Below are 15,233 nucleotides of genomic sequence, written 5' to 3'. Positions count from 1 at the left end.
ATCATGATGTAGGCATGATTTGCTAAAGGAATATTAGGTCTGGAAGCAATATCTTAATCAAATCAGAATTTCTTCTGTAAAACAAATGTTTGCCCTTTGAAAAATTAGCAGTATCCAATGCCTGAGGCTAGAGATGTGAAACTGAGCTGGAACCCTACCACTGGATCTCCTTCTGCCTTCTGGCTTCCAGTCATTTACATGTATGCAACTGTGTTGGTTCCTACCCACACACCTACACTTGCTATGGTCATAAACCACCACAACTACATCTAAATTACACCCTGAAAACTCTCCATTTGAAATTAGTTGTAGGAAAATTCACTTCATGTGGTTTATTCATGAACAGAAAACAGGGGGTTTTTTGCAAGGTACTCACTTAAACAAAACCTAATAGCAAGCACCCATAAATTACAGGATTGCTCTTATGTGTATAACGTGCTGAATAAAAGCTGAATGAATATTCTAGGACAGAAAATTCAGACTCCTACATATGCAGAAATATTTCTTATGGTGATTTGGATAGCTCACAGGATAAATAAATTGTAAAATGGACTGGACAACCTATAGTAATTGGCTTTTGGCTTTCCTCTCTTACTGCTCTTTGCCCTGGGGCTGTGAGCTTAATCAGTAACTACTCTAAAACAGTCCAAATCTTGACAAACCAAAGTCTAGTGCTCAAACAGAGGATAACATGATATATAGCAAAAAGTTCAGAAAAATGTCTGTATCAGAACTGACCTTAGAGACATTTTAGTCTAAAACGAAGATGTACCTTTTAAATATAGAGAAGTATGGGATTAACTTTTCCTCTTTGTCACACACAGCGATGATGATCAAGTGCTTAGATGGTAAATTATAAAAGACAAAGACAGGAACAATGAATTAAGCACGGGTTCCAACAGAGTCCATAACCCTCTCACTGCCTTTGCATATCATTTGCACCAACAAGTGCAGCTCCACCACTACTATTGACAATGTGCTCTGTTTTCAAATGTTTTGAGCTCCAATTCCCAAACTGTTGGCTACTGAGAAACTTAATCAAGTATGGGTATCAGGGCCAAGAGTGTGGGAGTCAAAGGATCACAGAGTTAGAAGTGTGAAGAAATCTCAGGTCATGGAGTCAAACTCACTATTTTATTGCATGGAAACAACAGGCCCAGAGGACATAAGTGATTGGCCAAGATCACAAGCAAATGACAGCAGAGAGAGATCAGGAGTCATAACAGGCCAGAGATCCTTCTATTCAGCAGTGAACAGCTACTGGTCAGTATGTGTTGACTGATGGGATGACTTTGGTTAAACTAGATTAGTGTTGAGGCACAAAGGTGTAGTCCAGGCATTTAAAACATATTTGTTAATCATCTATTCTGTTCCAAGCCTGGTGCTGCTGTGCATGCAGTTGTGCATGCTTTAGATCCCAGCACTCAGGAGGGAGATGCAAGGGCATTATAAGCTTAGGACAAACTCCAACAATGTAGCAAGACCTTGTATTGAGAAATGATAGAAGAGAAGCAGCACCAGGAAGAGGGTGAGAAAGAAAAGGCCTCTGAAGCCTCAAGAGCATTATCAAAGCACTTAGTGAGGTTAAGGTAGGAGAGACTGATTCTGAAGATTACCTGATCTTAAAAAGTAAAGTATGCCTGGTTTAGCACAGCACATGCACATTAAACCATCGTGTCTCCATGTCTCCCACTATACCTATGACAGAAGAACTGACATAGGTCTCATTCAAATACACAAAGTATTCCCAATATCAATAATTTTAATTAGAAATACCAAGTACATAGTGATAGATTTAGACCATTTTCAGCAGCAATAAAGCATATAGTGAGATGTTCATCCTACTCCTCTACCAACCCCCCAGTCTACTTTCCCTGCAGGATTAGGAAATGTGATTTCAACAACCCATTCTTGCTCTCAAATGCACCATGATCTTTCTCATGTTGGCCTCCACATACAATAATAAAACCCCTTCTGAAGAAGACATCAAGTTTTACTTGATGGGCCATGACTAACTCATTTGCTGCTATATTGTCAGCCACTACTCTAATACCTGGAATATGATGTATGTCTTAAAATATTTGTTAGATGAGTGAATGAAGCAGTCATTGCAAAAATGTTTAAATATTTTGTTTAATGTTTGGCAACTCGAATAAATATGTATTATGTTTAATGTGTGTCTTAGTTAGGGTTTTACTGCTGTGAAGGGACACCATGACCAAGGCAACTCTTATAAGAACAACATTTAATTGGGGCTGGCTTACAGGTTCAGAGGTTCAGTCCATTATCATCAAGGCAAGAACATGGCAGCATTCAGGCAGGCATGGTGCAGGAGGAGCTGAGAGTTCTTCATCTTCATATGGAGGCTACTAGGAAAATACTAGCTTCCAGGCATCTAGGATGAGGTTTTATAGCACACACCCACAGTGACACACATACTCCAATAAGGCTACACCTACTCAAACAGGGCCACACCTTCTAATAGTGCCACTCCCCGGGCCTAGCATATACAAACCATCACAGTGAGTGATGGAGAAAAGACTCAGAGAGCCAAAACCATTCACCCAATTTGACTACTAATCTATGTTCTTATTTATTTATTTATTTATTTATTTATTTATTTATTATTCTTATTCACTTTATGCACCACTCATTGCCCTTCCTGCTCAACCCCCACCAAAATCCTTCCCTCATTTCCCCTAATCCATGTTCTTATTGTTATTATTTTCTGTTCTTTCTCATCACTTCTTTGACTTGTGAGATCCTAAACATGGTTGCAGAATAGATCTGATCTTTAGAAGCTTACTGTATCATGAGAACTATGGTATAATTCTATCACATGATATGCAGAAAGACATTCTTCCATTGTGTTGTAGGCTGTTACAGAGCTAAGATGATGTTATAATCTTTCTTGTGGGAATACCCATAGTGTCCCATACTTACCAAAGAGAGAGAATTTTATGACTGTGTATTTTATGGATTTGCATTGGTATGTATATCTGCATACACGTATGTGTGTGTAGTTTGCTTGTATGCATGTGTATGGCAGATGTTGATACTGGTGGTTTTCTACTGTTTCTCTTCGTCTTATTTTGATCTAGTCTCTTACTTAACATGAAGCTCACCAAATTGACTAGGTTGGGTGGCTAGGTAAGACCTGCTTGTCTCCCACCTCCAGTTCTGAAGTTATACATAAGTAAAAGTGCCCAGAATACTCAGGTCCTCTTGCTTTTACAGCAAGCATTTTAACAATTGAGAAAACTTTCTAGCCAAAGTTATGCATGTTTCAGGCATGATGGTATAAGGCCAATGAAGGCAGACTAATAACAGTTTGTTAGAAAACAAGGAGGGCCAGTTTGTAGTTCCTATCTTCAGACAACCAGAAAGAATCTGCCTTCTGTTAACTGTGACTGAGTATTCAGTGCAACTAGAATTCTGAGTGCATGTTTACACATTAACAGAGTTCACACTTTTCATACCCTTTTCAGAGACAGTCAAAGACAGTTCTATGTTCTATATTGCCAAAGGTTTGCAAGCATTAGTATTTGTGTCCAGTTGAATTATAAATATACTATTTTTAAAAGAATCACAAAGAAAATGAAAATTCTTAGTATAACTTTGGTGTTGCATGTTGAAATGATAATGAAAAGAGCACTAGGTTCAAACATAAAATTAACATTGATTTCATATGTTTCTTGATACTTTTTCTAGCATGTCTACTAGAAATTTTTTAATTGCAATTGCGAATAGTATTATATAACTATTGAACAAAACTGTTCAATATTTGTTTTGAAAGATGATTACCTGGGAGGATGCAATTATACATACTAATTGAACTAAGCACCTAAGCTCTGTACATTTCATTTTATATTAGTTACAGTTCAATTTTTAAAATAATCACACATACACACACACATGAGAGGTCACATTATAAAAAAATATAGTCCATTTGTCCTCAGAAAATGTGTTCCGATGTAGAAAGGAGAAGCCCCTGAGCACTGCTGAAATTCCCATCCACTGTAGGTATGAGGTATGATTCCCTATCTCACCTCCAGAATGCAATTATTGGGGGTCTTATTTTTTCCTGTGGCTTTGTTTTTTTCTCTCCACAGCAACAAAGAATCCAACTGAAGCTGAAACCTTGACTGACTTAGGTGTAGTTGTCATAATAGAATCAGCAAGTAAAATATGGTCCAATATCTATATACATAGAGAATAAGGTTGTTAAAAAGAACCCATGATACAGAAAATTTAGATGTCATAAAGCTTCTCCTTACATTTTCCCAGATTGGAGTTTTTCTTCCACACAAAGGCATATGTACTCTGAAGGTGATTCACTTCGTAATACTAAACTAATTTACTCAACTGAATAACAAAACAGTAAAATGAGCATGCCAAAAAGCATAGCAAGTGGCCTAAGAATATGGCTCAGAACACACTGAAAAGCAATAGCCATTAGAAGTTACACCTCTATTCTGCTTACCTTGCAAAAGATACCCTGTCAAATGTAGCCACAGGTGAGACTCCAAGGGTAGAAGATTCTGGCCAGGGATCTCCTGAGGTAGACTGAATCCTATGTCTGTGGAGAAACTTGCCCCTACTCATGTCCTTGGGCTCCATCATCCTCCTGGCCTCTAAAATCACTGGCTACTCTTGAAGGACAAGCAGGAAAGCTCTCTCAGCTATCAGTTCTTAGCTTTTGTTGAGAGTCAGTCAGTAGGTATGACGCACTCACATGCCTGACCTCCAACTGCTTCAGTGGTCAGAGATAGTGAGTGACTCAAGGCCTCCACCATAGCCCGCATTGTTAGCATAAACTAGCTGCAGTGGCCCAAGGTCTCAGGTATACAAAGATACTCTTATCAGACAAAATATTCCAAGGGTCTAGAGGTTGCCTCCCTGGAGCAGATGGAGGACTAACACGTTCCTGCTAACTTAACCCTTTATTATACAGAGGTCTTGCAGAAAGGAAGAAGCCTTCTTGATGGCACCTCTGTTGTATAGTCTCTAGAACAGAACTCAGAGTCCAATTCCAAAAATTATAGGCTGGGGCACCTCCACTGTTGTCTGATCTCCTTTCTTTTAAAAATCCAAAAGAGAGTTTACAGTATAGGAAAAGGAGTTTTGTGCCTAAAACTAATAAGATACTAATTTTTCATTATCAAATATACAAATAGTAAGTGTGTACCAGAACATAGAAGAAAATTTTTATGTCTTTGTTTTTCTAATATGGAGAAAATTGGTGCCCTATCAATCATTTATTACAAGAGAAATTCAAGAAACCTCCATGAAAGGAAACAAGCTCAAATCCCAAAGGCCACATGTACATTCACAGAAGTAGGAACAAGGAGTCAGAAGGATCTCTGGGCTTACCAGCTAGCCCACATAGCCTACTTAGCAATTCCCAAAACAGTTTGAGACACTGTGAATAGCTCCTGAAGAAAAACGCATGAGGTTACTCTCTAGGCATGTACACACGTGCAAACATGCACCTGCACAAACATGGATACCCATAGAGACATGTTCACATATGTGTCACACATGCGCACACGCACACACACATACACACACACACACAAACACGAAGTGCTGGTTTAATGTATAGAAGTGGTTTTGTTTCTTTTATTTATTTATTTATTTATTTATTTATTTATTTACATCCCAAATGCTGCTCCCCCTCCCATACCTTTCTCACAGAGTCCCTCCCCCACCCCCTTCTCCTCCTCAGAGTAGGTGCACCCCATCCCTGGGTATCTCCCCGCCCTGGCACATCAAGTCTCTTGAAAATTAGGTGCATCCTCTCCCACTAAGTCCAGACAGGGCATCCATGAAGACTGAATTGCCTGTCTGCTACATATGGGCCAGGGACCTCGTTCCAGCTTGTGTATGTTCTTTAGTTGGTAGCTCAGACACTGAGAGCTCCCAGGGGTGGAGTTTGCTTGATTCCATTCATCTTCCTGCAGGATTCCCATCCCATTCAGGGACTTCAATCCTTTCCCCAACTCATTCATAAGTGTCCCAACCTCTGTCTAATGTTTGGCTGTGGGTATCTGCATCTGTTTTAGACTGCTGCTAGGTAGAGCCTCTCAGAGGACAGTTATGCTAGGCTCCTGTCTGCAAGCATAATAGAGTATCATTAATAGTATGAGAGATTGGTGTTTGCCTGTGAAACGGTCTTCGAGTTGGGCTGGTTATTGGTTGGCCTTTTCTTTGGTCTCTGCTCCTCTATCCCTGAATTTCTTTTAGATAGCACAAATTTGGGGTTGAAATCTTTGTGGATGGGTTAGTGTCCTTATCTTTCCATTGTGGATCCTTCCTGGCTACAGGAGGTAACCTCTTCAGGTTCCATGTCCCCACTGTTAGGCATTTCAGCTAAGGTCACCCACCCACCCACCCTGGACTGTACAGCAGAAAGATGATTACGACTCCTAGTATTCTCCCCTATCTTAGTTCTCTGGGACTTCCTAGAGATTCTGCCTCCCCCTAAACCCACCCCACCCACTCCCACCCTCACCACTGGCAACTGTAGATTTCCATTCATTCTCTTGGCCCTCAGGCTTCTTTCCTGTCTCTCCCTGTATCCGATCTTGCCTCCACACTCCCCTCCCCCATCCTCTCTTTCACCCAGTTCATATAAGTGTTTTTGAGTGAGAGCTAAATTTATCCTAAATCTCAATGCTGATGATGCTTGGCAATGCTTAAAGACATTTTTGCTTGTCATAACATTGGGGTAACAAGTGATAATTCTATCAAGGGTCTAGAGGCCATGGTGCACAGGACTATACCTCACAACAGAGTCACTCTGCTCCAAACATCAGTTATGCCAAGACTGAAAAATCCTAGCTCACATGTATACAATCCTTAAAGAAATGTGTAAAAACAGAGAATAACAAAATTAAAACAGTTCATAACCTCCTCATGTAATAATAACAATCATAAACAGTGCATTTCTATGGGTTTCCTCCTTTTTTCATCATGCACATATATGTATATATTATTTTTAGTTCACATAATTCAGTCATGCTATTTTATTTATTATGAGAATACATAAAAATAACAAAAGATAGTATAAGAAGAAGTTAAGTAGGGTAAAAAGAAGAAAATAATAATCACAGAGTACCACGCCTGATGTCATTCTTCCCTTAATGCTTAATGTTTGAATGGTTTTCTATTTCAGGCTGTCTTTGTGACTTAACCTGTATAAAATATGTGAAAACGAATTCCCTTCCTCCACAAGGAGTCTTAGTCATTTAACATTTATCATCTGTAAATCTATACTACGAAAGTCTTGATTCCAGGATTGGGTTCTTTTCACAAAATTCACACAAATTTTCCTGGGTTAATATGCCATTTGTTCTCATTCTTTAACATTTTACCAACACTGACACACTTCACTTAACTAAATCTGAATCCTGTCAACTCTCATTCTAAACAAAATGCAGTCATAGAGATAAGAAACACTCCTTTGGGGCCTAAACAATAGCAAATCAATATTTCCTGGCTAAAGCACAATCTCTGAGGACCAGAATTGTATAGAAAGAGGGTGAAATATTTCTCCAGTTCTTGGAGGAAGCTTTTTGAAAAAGCATAATAAACTATTAAGTGTACTGTTTTCAATATTCAGGACTGGAAGGCAGCAGCAAAAAGATATCTTCTGGTTCTGATGCTGTCAGCTTATAGATGAGTTCTACAAATAACTTGAAGAAAGCAGTGTAAAAGGTGCTCAATCTAGATATTGAAAACAAAACGAAACTCCCAGCACAAATCTAACCAAGGACATATTGTCTTATGGTTTGCTTCATCCACTAATGAAGTCTGTGATTACCATCATCCGAGTTTGGAAGGCAAACACTCACTAATCCTTTTTAAAAATCTCACACTGGAGTGTACAGCAGGGAGATGATTATGATGCACTCCGGGATCAGAGTACAATGCAGATTCTTAGAGATACAGAGAGATGAATGTAGGAATTGAGGTACAAAGGCTATGATGATTCAGCCAGAAGAAGTGAGCATTTAGGAAAGAATTAATATTTCTTTCAAATATAAAGGGTGTAATATGTAGTTGTGAAAACTCTACAAACTGAATAAAACAGATTTGTTCTGGAATGTGAAACAATTAGTTGACCTCTAAGAGACAATTTTCTAGGGCCTTGAATGTCTATTTGCTCATCTACCCCATAGTTATGTGTTTAGATATTACTTGGTATTCAATTATTGCATTTCCAATAAACCTTCATTGATTTATCTGACAAATATTTCCTGAAGCTCTGATAATCTCAGGTAAGGGGATTGATACACAAATAACTCTCATAACCCTACCATCATGGTTGTGAAAAATGGATTTTCAGAGTACAGTTGGAACTCAACTACACTTCCATTTTAAGATAATCTCTGTGACAGAGTAATTCAGATGAGCCCCAAAAGTGTGCCTTAGCTATTTGGTCCTTATATTTTCATTCAAACAAAAAAAAATCATAAAATTACAAAGACCAAAATATACCAATGTACTATAATGTGACATATTTGTAAACAAAAGAGTTATATCTAGCTAGTATATATCATAGCATAACTATATAAAAATATAATATTTATTCTCTTAATCCTATGAATCATTTTTTTAGAATCACTCAAACTATAAAAGTTATTCCTACCTGATGGAGGCAGAGGCAGGTGGATTTCTGAGTTCGAGGCCAGCCTGGTCTACAGAGTGAGCTCCAGGACAGCCAGGGCTACACAGAGAAACCCTGTCTCGAAAAACCAAAAAAAAAAAAAAAAAAAAAAAAAAAAGAGGAAATAACTGCTTATGTGGTTTTATGCTTAAGTATGAGCGGGTATCACTACTGCAGATAACTCCAATATGCAGATAAGGAGAGCTCTGTGTGGCAAAGTACTGAAGTTTCTCAGTCAGAGTGCAGCGTTTCTTTCAGTATCCCCAACACAGAATGTTAGTGGGAGCCCCCTGACTCAACAACTACAGATGGTGAGAACAGGAGTTGATCTCATTCCAACTCATGAACTAGCAGAGTGGGACATGAATCCAGCACATTGCTTTCAGAAGGTATTTTAGGAAGCTACACCTGACTTGTGGTGGAGAGATGGCTCGGCTGAACTGGCCACATAACACTGCAATGCTCTGCTTATTACATGGCTTCCTCTTAGCTAGCAGGAAGTGTCCAGGGATAAAAGACCTTGATACTTAGAACAGTAGAGAGTGATAGTAACAGGAACAAGAGGAGATATAAACCTTCTTCAGTACATCAGTAGATAGACAGGAAAGAACAACGGTAAGGACAATACTTACAGCTAAAATACCATTCTCCGAAGAAAGGCTTTTTCATTGTTTAAATTTGATTAAATTCCAGTATCTTGCAATGTTATGAACTGTAAAGAGACCTAGGGACAGATTAAGACTATAAACTACTTATATCATTGTTTATTGTCTGGACTTATTTATTAGAAGCATTTTGAAGAGACTGTTCTGAAAACAAAAAGTATTCATGGGCCTTGCTTTAAGGTGAAAATGAAAGCATTTCCTTCATCCCTATGAAATCCAGAACCATCGATAAAGATCCAAAGGCACACTAGAGTTTGGCAGCCAACCTGTGGGGAAAAAAAAAGGCTTGAGGATCCCGCGGTTCCTCCTGCCATGCTGTGGGTAGTCGGCTGGGAACGCTCTGGGTTTCTCCAGCTGGAAGTTGGGCCCGGCTGTTCATTAACTAAAAGTCTCTCCCTGGCTCCTCATGGTTCCTCATAGCGGCGCAGCCCCAACACACGAGGAAGCCCTTGGGTTTCCAAAACTGGTTTATTCACATGGTGGATCGTGGACGGATCTCGATGCATACCCCCCAAACCCAGGATCGACCTGAGTTAAAAGGGGAGGGGAGAAGGGGGGAGGGGCTGGGGAGGAATGTTTAATTGGCTCCACCTCTGGCCTTCAGGTACCTCATTAGTATGTAAATCTCTCTAGGGCCTCTTAGCACCCTCCACCTGTGTACATGACTGAAGGGTGGAGGTGGAATGGAGATTAGACCTTGTGTTAGGCCCAACATCCCACCCTTTTTTCTTTCATAAAAGGAGGGGCAACTCTGTGTTAATGAGAGATGTGGACCACGTGGAAGTGTTAATCATGCCCTCTACCTGTCCTACGTGACTGAAAGTAACAGGTTAAATGGAGTTACCTCGTCCAAGGCCCAACACCAACCTATTATGATAGATTCTCAACATGAATTCTAAGCAAATGCAAATTTCTTATTTTAGAATTTTTAAAGACATCAATAGCATATAAGATCATTTGTCAATGCATAGTAGTTTGCATTGCTACTGTGTTATTCTAACATAAATTCAAATGAAAATATCCACTGAAGAAAATTTGCTTGGTCTAAAAACACAAAGGTATTCTAAATGTCTGCATTTATAGGTACAAGGTCATTGCTGAAATTAAAGCACTGTTTCAGCTTGATTCATGATTGCACTTCCTAGCCTCAACTATTCTAACCACAGACACCCAGAACCAGCAATACTACTCCATGCTTACTTTCAGTACCTTCCGCTGTGTGTAATACACACACTTATTATCCCATGTTGAAGAACCAAGGTTGTTAGCAGTATGGCCACCGTGTTATCTCAGTCTCTTTTGTGCTCTGTGCCCTTACTGTTTTATTCCTAAGGGAGTCAGTCCCGTTTATTTTCAGCCTCCTCCTTGTGCTTATCACATAACCATCCAAATGATATGCAAATTGTTCCTTAGTCATTTTTTGTCTATCTTCCACTCAGATAGTCATTGCACATCTCTTCATGTACAAAATCAACAGCCAGGCCACTTGCCCTAGCACTCCCAGAAGGGAAGACTACATTAGTTGTCTCAATGTCATATTCTTTCCATAGGTCCCCCAACACTAAAAAACATTTCATTTCTTCATTATGATTTTGTGTGTACTTATATATGGTGTAGAAAGCCAGGCACAACACTGCATATGTGGTCAGGGGACAGACTTTCAGAGTCAGTTCTTTCCTTCCATCATGCATTCTAAGGATCAAACTCACATCAGTGTGCTTATACAGAAAGGCTTTTATGCATGAGGCCATCTTGTAAGGCCTCATAAGGCTTTATTACATTTAATATGACTTTGTTGATACTGATTTTCTGTTTGTTTGTTTTGTGGACATTTGTTATTTTCTTAACAAGTCTTTGATTCTTGGAAAGCAAGATCAACATTTTAGTAACTGCTCAATAAATGAGTGTCTGATATCATTCAAATAAACATGAACAAATTAGTATTAAGATGACAACAGACTACAGCAAAAAAGGGAGTTTCACACAATTCCAACTAAAATTTCCAATATAACTGGCCTGAAGTGAAGGAAAAATGAGGCACAGGTTCCTAAGACTTAGCTTATCATTGATTATGGGACTATATTGATTAAAACTATTTTGTGATTAGAAGCATAGACATTCAACCATCTACAGGACTCTCCTATATGAAGAAAGAGGAAATTATTAATGTTTATATTATTGATATGTCACAAAAGCACCAACAGAATAACAAAATTATTCAATGATGCACACTGGGTCTCAAATTTAGTTCTTATATCATGGGTATTTTGTTGTTGTTCTTTCTTTGAAATAGCCTTGCTAGGTAGCCAAGGATAACCTCAATTTGCAGATGCTCCTGGCTAGCACTCTTGAATGGTGGAGTGACAGGCCTGTAATATCATGTCAAGCTACAATGGAGAATGATACATAAAACATGGATCAGACTAGTCTAAGAGCTAGAGATGTCATAGTTGCACAATAGTTTCTATGAACATATTTTTAAATATCCATTTACTTTTATTTTATATGTGTGTTTTCTGTGTGGGGTGTGTGTGTGTGTGTGTGTGTGTTGCCTGCATGCATGCATGTGAACAACATATGTGCACTACCCAAAAAAAGCCAGAAGAGAGAATTGAACCAAAGTCTTTGGAACTGGAGATACAGATAGTTGTTGGCCATCATGTAAGTGATGCACATCAAATCCAGGTTCTCTGGAAGAACAGCCAGTGCTCTTAATTACTAAGTCATCAATCCTACCACACTTGATTTCTTGAGTCTTGATTTCTCCTAAGTGTATTGTCATTACCACTGTAATGTGTATCCAAATTAGCTTTAAATTAAGCAAGTCATCTTGATGTCCATTTATATTCTTAGTACAAAATATGAACAAGACATTAGTTGAGTTTTCCAAGAGAGCAGGTGTAAATCTGTACTCAAATCCACTGTACTAAATAATGGGAAACGTTATCTCTCTTAGTAATTCTGTTTCTTTTAAAAAAAATAAAAATGGAGTAAATACATTAAAAATGTACAAAGATGAAAAAAGCTTTAGTAAGATTTCCAGGTTGTTGATATTCAAAATCAGGTTCTTGTATCTGACAATATTTAGGATTGTTAACGGTTCTTTTAACACAGATGTCACTTTTATGTACAGGAACATAATCAGCAGTGCTGTTATTGCTCTTATTCTTCTGTCAGTAAGTGAGTTTCTATAATCATAATTTAATAGATTAATTGAAGCATCAGAGAGATGGTTCAGCAGACATAGGTGTTAACTGAAAAGATCGATGACCTGAATTTCATCCTCAGGACCCACATGGTAGAAGAAGAGAATCAACTTCCACAAGCTGTCCTCTGACCTTCAAAGACATGTGTATTCACATCTACATGTCCTTGTGTGAGTGTACCCATGCATGCACACAAACACACAGTGAGAGTGAGAGATCAAACAAATAAATGTAACTTAGAAAAAAATGAAGATTTTTAAAAATAAATCTTTTGTTTGACATCATGTCAATACCAAAATTATATTCTACTAAGAAATATTAAAAATATCCACAACTAGCACACTTGTGCCAGGTCTAAGTCTACCTGATCTTCTCGATAAAACCACCCCAATATCTATATCTAATTGTGGTCCTACATCCAGTGCGTTGACTTAGTCTGGCCACTACTGCTTGTGTCAACCTCAGCCTCCAGGCATAGGAATGACATGTTCTTGATACCTTAATCTGGGGTCTAGCGAGGTGAGTCCATCTGATGGTCATCCCCTCCATGAACCCTCTGTAACTTCCAAATCTACCCTCAAAGCTTCAGGCTTGGACCAGGACATACATCCTACATACAAGCCTAGCCCCCAAATCTATCAGACTTTATTCCACCTAAGTCACATCAAACTCTTAGGTCCAACTTCACTTGCACATATTATTCTCTATCCCAGTCTTCTCTGTTTATATCAGATACAGAGCTAGTATAAGTCCACATGCCTAAATACAAATAATATGAAAAATTAAGCAGTATCCCTATCCTCAAATCCACATTATATAAAAGTATTCTTTGATATGAATTACCTAAATTAACCACAGTACTCAGAATTTAAAAGAATAATCATAAACTCCATCAAACAAATAAAGAAAATTAAAGAAGACAGAAAGACAGTTCAGAGGACCTTTAAAGAGAATGGACTTGAGAATAAATACCTGATACATGGTCAAGAAAACACAAACATAAGGCAGACGGAAATTAAGGAGCCATTTCAGAATTTGAACATGGAATTCAACAAAATGATAGAAACATTGAAGAAAACTCAAGCTGAAATGAAGATGAAAATTTAAAAACCCAATAGCCTAACTAGAAAACTCAAGGGAAAGTTTTATAAGTAGGATTAATAAAGCAGAAAGTAGAATATTAGGTCCCAAAGATAAAGTAGAAGAACTATGCCAAACAAGTAAGAAATATGAAAAAAACATAAAAGCATAAGGAAGGAACATGCAAGAAACATGAGACATCATGAAATTATAGGAATAGATGTCAAAGAATCTCAAGTCAATGGCATAGAATAGATCTTCAGCAAGATCATAGAAGAAAAGTTCCCCAAACTAAAGAAAGATACATCCATACACATACAAAGAGCACATTGAACACAAAACAGACAAGATCAGAAAAGAAAGACCCCATGGCATATAGTAGATAAAACTCTAAGCATACATTTTTTTAAAAGTATATTTAAAGCTACAAAAAGAAAACGATATGTTACATATAATGGAAAACCAACAGATTAACAGCTGATTTCTCAATGTAAACTTCTAAAGCCAGAAGAGCTAACCTAGAATACTGCACCCAGTAAAATTACCTGTCATAACTGAAGAATAAAAATTATTATTCCAGGCTGGAGAAATAGCTCAGTGGTTAAGAGCACTGACTGCTCTTCCAGAGGTCCTGAGTTCAATTCCCAGCAATCACATGGTGTCTCACAACCATCTGTAATAAGATCTGTTGCCCTCTTCTGGTGTGTCCAAAGACAGTGTACACATATACATAAATAATATAATAAATTTGTGAAAAATATTATTCCACAACATAAATGGCTTACAAATTTAAGTCCAACAGCCCAAACCTAAAGAAAAGACATAAACTATATTCATGCTAACAAGGGGAATAAGAACAACCAAGCTTATGTAGAAAGAAAGCAAATGAAGCAATAATTACTAAAACTCAAAGTACTACTAAGAAGACAAACAACACCAGAAGACAACAACACAATGACAACAATCAACACACACCTTTCAATAATAACCTTAAACATTAATGGCCTCACCTTTTCAATCAAATGGTATAGGTCGGCTGAATGGAACAGGAAACGAAATCCACCTATCTTCTGTCTATAAGAAACGCACCTTTTCAAACCTTAACAAATTCAGAAGAGCATCACTTTAGAAGGAAGGAATGGACAAAAGTACTCCAATCTAATGGGACCAGGAAGCAAGCAGCCATTGCTATACTAATATCTGACAAAACAGACTTCAAGCTAAACCTACTCAAAGAGTTTAATTAGGGATACTTCATTATTATCAAGTGAAAAATTAACAAAGATATTAGTATCCTAAACAAATAGTTTTATAAAAGTGTACTGCTCTAATGAAAGACACAGATTGGCACCAAACCACTAATATTATGTGATTTAAAGTAACACACAAGTTATTTGAACAAAAACTGAACAGAGAAACATCAATTAAATAACATGATACATCGAATGGACTTAACACTATGTTCTACGCAATCACTAAAGAATGTATACTTCACTCAGGAGCTCACAGAAGCTTCTTTAAAATAGATCACATCTTGGGACACAAAACAAATCTTAACAAATTCAGAAAACTGAAAAAACCCTGCGTATACTATCTGACCACAATCTAATA

At 37.9% G+C, this 15,233-nt stretch overlaps 1 protein-coding gene across 4 annotated transcripts in view; it reads right to left on the bottom strand.

Annotated features, from left to right (window-relative positions):
* The window catches only part of Aff2 (ALF transcription elongation factor 2), a 450,392-nt gene that overhangs the window by 392,211 nt on the left and 42,948 nt on the right, over window positions 1-15,233 (bottom strand). For 2 of the 4 annotated variants that reach the window (XM_076919068.1, XM_076919069.1), the window contains exon 1: window positions 4,484-4,624. The exons of the other annotated variants lie outside the window; for them this stretch is intronic. In XM_076919068.1, coding sequence (XP_076775183.1) covers window positions 4,484-4,623 — 140 coding nt within the window. In that variant the 5' untranslated portion in view covers window position 4,624. Of the gene's footprint in view, window positions 1-4,483; window positions 4,625-15,233 lie in introns of those variants that run through there. 4 annotated transcript variants of the gene reach the window in all.

The sequence above is a fragment of the Arvicanthis niloticus genome, chromosome X (assembly GCF_011762505.2).
Source record: "Arvicanthis niloticus isolate mArvNil1 chromosome X, mArvNil1.pat.X, whole genome shotgun sequence".
Lineage (NCBI taxonomy): Eukaryota > Metazoa > Chordata > Mammalia > Rodentia > Muridae > Arvicanthis > Arvicanthis niloticus.
Note: the sequence above shows the minus strand (reverse complement) of the source record. Positions and strands in the feature narration are given on the sequence as shown.